At 34.9% G+C, this 3356-nt stretch overlaps 1 protein-coding gene across 1 annotated transcript; it reads left to right on the forward strand.

Moving 5' to 3' along the window:
* Positions 1-1742: 1742 nt before the first annotated feature.
* LOC308658847 (olfactory receptor 6C76-like) lies at positions 1743-2678 on the forward strand (the record flags this gene model as incomplete). The annotated part of the gene is made up of 1 exon (XM_081311763.1): positions 1743-2678. The coding sequence occupies one exon, from the start codon at positions 1743-1745 to the stop codon at positions 2676-2678; it is 936 nt and encodes a 311-aa protein (XP_081167889.1).
* Between the last annotated feature and the right edge of the window lie 678 nt (positions 2679-3356).

Below are 3356 nucleotides of genomic sequence, written 5' to 3' on the forward strand. Positions count from 1 at the left end.
TAAAATATATTAGAAGGTTTTCTTGTATCTCAGGTCAAGACTTTGTTCTTTATATAGATTTTTGGGAAACAAGAGACTACCAAAAACTTAATCTTGGATCATAGAACTGGGCTTTCCTATTAATCTTCTCTACAATTTTGTTTTATGTGCAGCTCACCTCTTTTCCATAACTATTGATTCTTGATTTTCATTCATGATATGAGCACTCTCCAGTTCATCAATTAACCTTCACTTAACTCACAAGCAAAATATGCACCTTTATCAACTCCTACTTGCCTGCTTCTCTGTAAGTATTTTCATAATAATCTGATAAAGTTTGCACTTTTTACTCCTTCTTTTGTTCTTTCACTTTATTGCTTTCTATTTCTCTTTCTCTCTTTTTCTTTTCTTATTCCTTTTTTTATTTCCCACTTCTTTCTTTTTTTCTTTCATTCTTTCACTCTGTGAAGCTTTGCCACACTGCAGGAAAGCATTATCTGTAGCTCTGGCTCACACATCCTACCCTGTTAGCAGTTCTAAACTGTCCAATTTTTTGCTGTTAAATAATTGGTACCAGGTACCCTTTTATTCAAGGCAACATTTGAAATGCTCCCTGAGTTTCAGTCTTACAGACTTTACATGAATTAACCGCTTGAGAGTGCCCTCAGAGCTTCTGCCACTGACCAGGACAACAGGTTTCTCATCAAGTCACAAACTCTTTTCCTAGATCATAAATTCCAGGGATTTTTGGATACGTTGCCTACATCTGGTTGTAGCAACTTCTACCAGTACCTGAAGCTATGCCCCCTCCATCAGAGTCTGTCTGATGTTAAAAATAGGTTTTCTATTGGAGTCATTTCAATAGTAAGTACAATGTATGTAACAAGGATCATGTGTTCAGATTCCACTTATATGCTGTACAAGTTTGTCATTATGTAAGAAAGTCACAGGTACACACAAGTTGAGAAGTGCATGAAAAACTCTAAAAGTAAAGCATCAAATGTGACACAAAGAAAGCAACCTAAAACTTGGGTTTCAGCAGTCCAACTGCTACCACGTGATATTATCTCAATGTAAGTGCATTTTTATTGCTTGCTTCATTTATTTTTTTCTTTTCTAATCATTGTATAACCTACAAAACTCAACTTTGGTGCACAGAAAATCATATATACAGGTATAATTTTTTTGATTAACAAAAGAAAAAAATTTAATACTTTGTAAAAGTATGAATTTGTTTCTTTAGATAATGTGTTGGTTTTGATGGTGCTTATTTATTTATTAAATGATTCTTTGTACATTTGAATGATGTTAGATACCTTGAAAAACTGAAGAATTTATGAACAGTCAAAAAGTTTCATCTTCAGAAGAAAAGTACTTGTGGTAATAGGGATACTAATTTTACAATAAATAAATATTCTACATTTTAAAATTTCTACACACATATGATCAGATTTTCTAAAGAAAGTGGAGTATATTTGATAGGTGTAAAATTCTTATACAGATGCAAATATTAAGCCTAGAAGGAGAATAACTTCATATTAAATGACTGGTGATGTATAAGGCAGATAACACAAGTTTTATTTTTTTTTTGTATTTGTCTAATATATACATCCAAAATTTGGTACAACTTAGTGGCTAAATTATTGTTTCTTTATAGGTCTTTTATGTTTCCTCACTCAGGAGATGTGATGAAAAGGTAGTCCTAAACTCATTAAAGAATTGTTTCCTTCCTATTTTTTATTTTTAGACCCAAAAATAAAGAAATGAAAAATCATACATCTGCAACTGAGTTCATTCTTCTAGGATTAACAGATGACCCAAAGCTCAATATTTTCATTTTTATATTTCTGTTTTTCACCTACATACTGAGCATTACTGGAAACTTAACAATTATCACCCTCACTCTGGTAGACTTGCACCTAAAAACACCCATGTATTTCTTCCTTAGGAATTTCTCTTTCCTAGAAATCTCATTCACCACAGTTTCTATTCCTAGATACATGGTCAGCATCATAACAGGGGATAAGACCATTTCCTATAGTTCTTGTGCAGTCCAGGTGTTTTTCCTCATACTGCTTGGCTCAACAGAATTTTTCCTTTTGACTTCTATGTCCTATGACCGTTATGTGGCTATCTGCAAGCCACTGCACTACACAACAATAATGAACAGCAGGATCTGCACCCTGCTTGTCCTTGGTTCTTGGCTGGCTGGCTTTCTCACCATCTTTCCACCTGTGATCATGGGACTACAGCTGGATTTCTGTGACTCCAATATCATTGACCACTTCACCTGTGACACCTCTCCTTTGCTCCTGATCTCCTGCACAGACACATCCCTCCTAGAGCTCTTGGCATTTGTCCTGGCCATATTAATTCTCATTACAACCTTAACATTAGTGATTCTGTCCTATGTGTTCATCATTAAGACAATTCTGAGGATCCCTTCTGCTGAGCAAAGGAAAAAGGCCTTTTCCACTTGCTCCTCACACATGATTGTTGTCTCCATTTCTTATGGAAGCTGCATTTTCATGTATGTCAAAACTTCAGCCAAAGAAGGGGAAGCCTTGACCAAGGGCATAGCTGTGCTCAATACCTCTGTTGCCCCAATGTTAAATCCTTTTATTTACTCCCTAAGGAACCAGCAGGTCAAACAATCCTTTAAGAACTTTGTCAAGAAATGTTTGTCAAGTAAATTTTAATGGTAAGTACATCCATTGCCTGGACATTAAATACAATGTCCCATGCAATGCTATATCAACACTGTTGTATTTGGTCATGGACTCACTAAGCAACTGCCTTTGCCTGAATGTTGTGTTTAACATCATTACATTTCTATCTCAGTTGGAATAGTTATTATTTTACATTCGTATGCCCTGAAAGTTTCTTGAGCATAAATGTTTATTTTTTAAAAATTTTTTTCAGTTGTTGATGGACACATTACCTTTATTTTATTTATTTATTTTTATGTGGTGCTGAGGATTGAACCCAGTGCCTCATTCATGGAAGACAAGCACTCTGTGACTGAGCCACAACCCCAGCCTCTGAGCATGAATATTTTGATGTCATAAAAATGAGAATGACATTTAACAAAATTACCAGAATTTGAGTGGTAGGACAATTGAATCACTTTCCCTTTGAGTACCAAGCCAAAGCTTAGCAAATATCATCATGCCACTCTGAAAATTATTTTTTCTGAGGGCATAAGCAGAGTACTAAAAGAAACTCTTCTTTGAGTTAATGTATTCTAGTATGTTTCTATTTTCCTGTCTCTAATGGTTCTCACATCATGCATATTGTCTCCTTCCATTTAGTGTATATGCATTGTGTCTTCATTGTGAATTAAATCCTTTATTGTTGTAGTGCATGTTGGTTAGTGC

This window comes from Spermophilus citellus, assembly GCF_964194105.1.
Source record: "Spermophilus citellus genome assembly, chromosome: 10".
Taxonomy (NCBI): domain Eukaryota; kingdom Metazoa; phylum Chordata; class Mammalia; order Rodentia; family Sciuridae; genus Spermophilus; species Spermophilus citellus.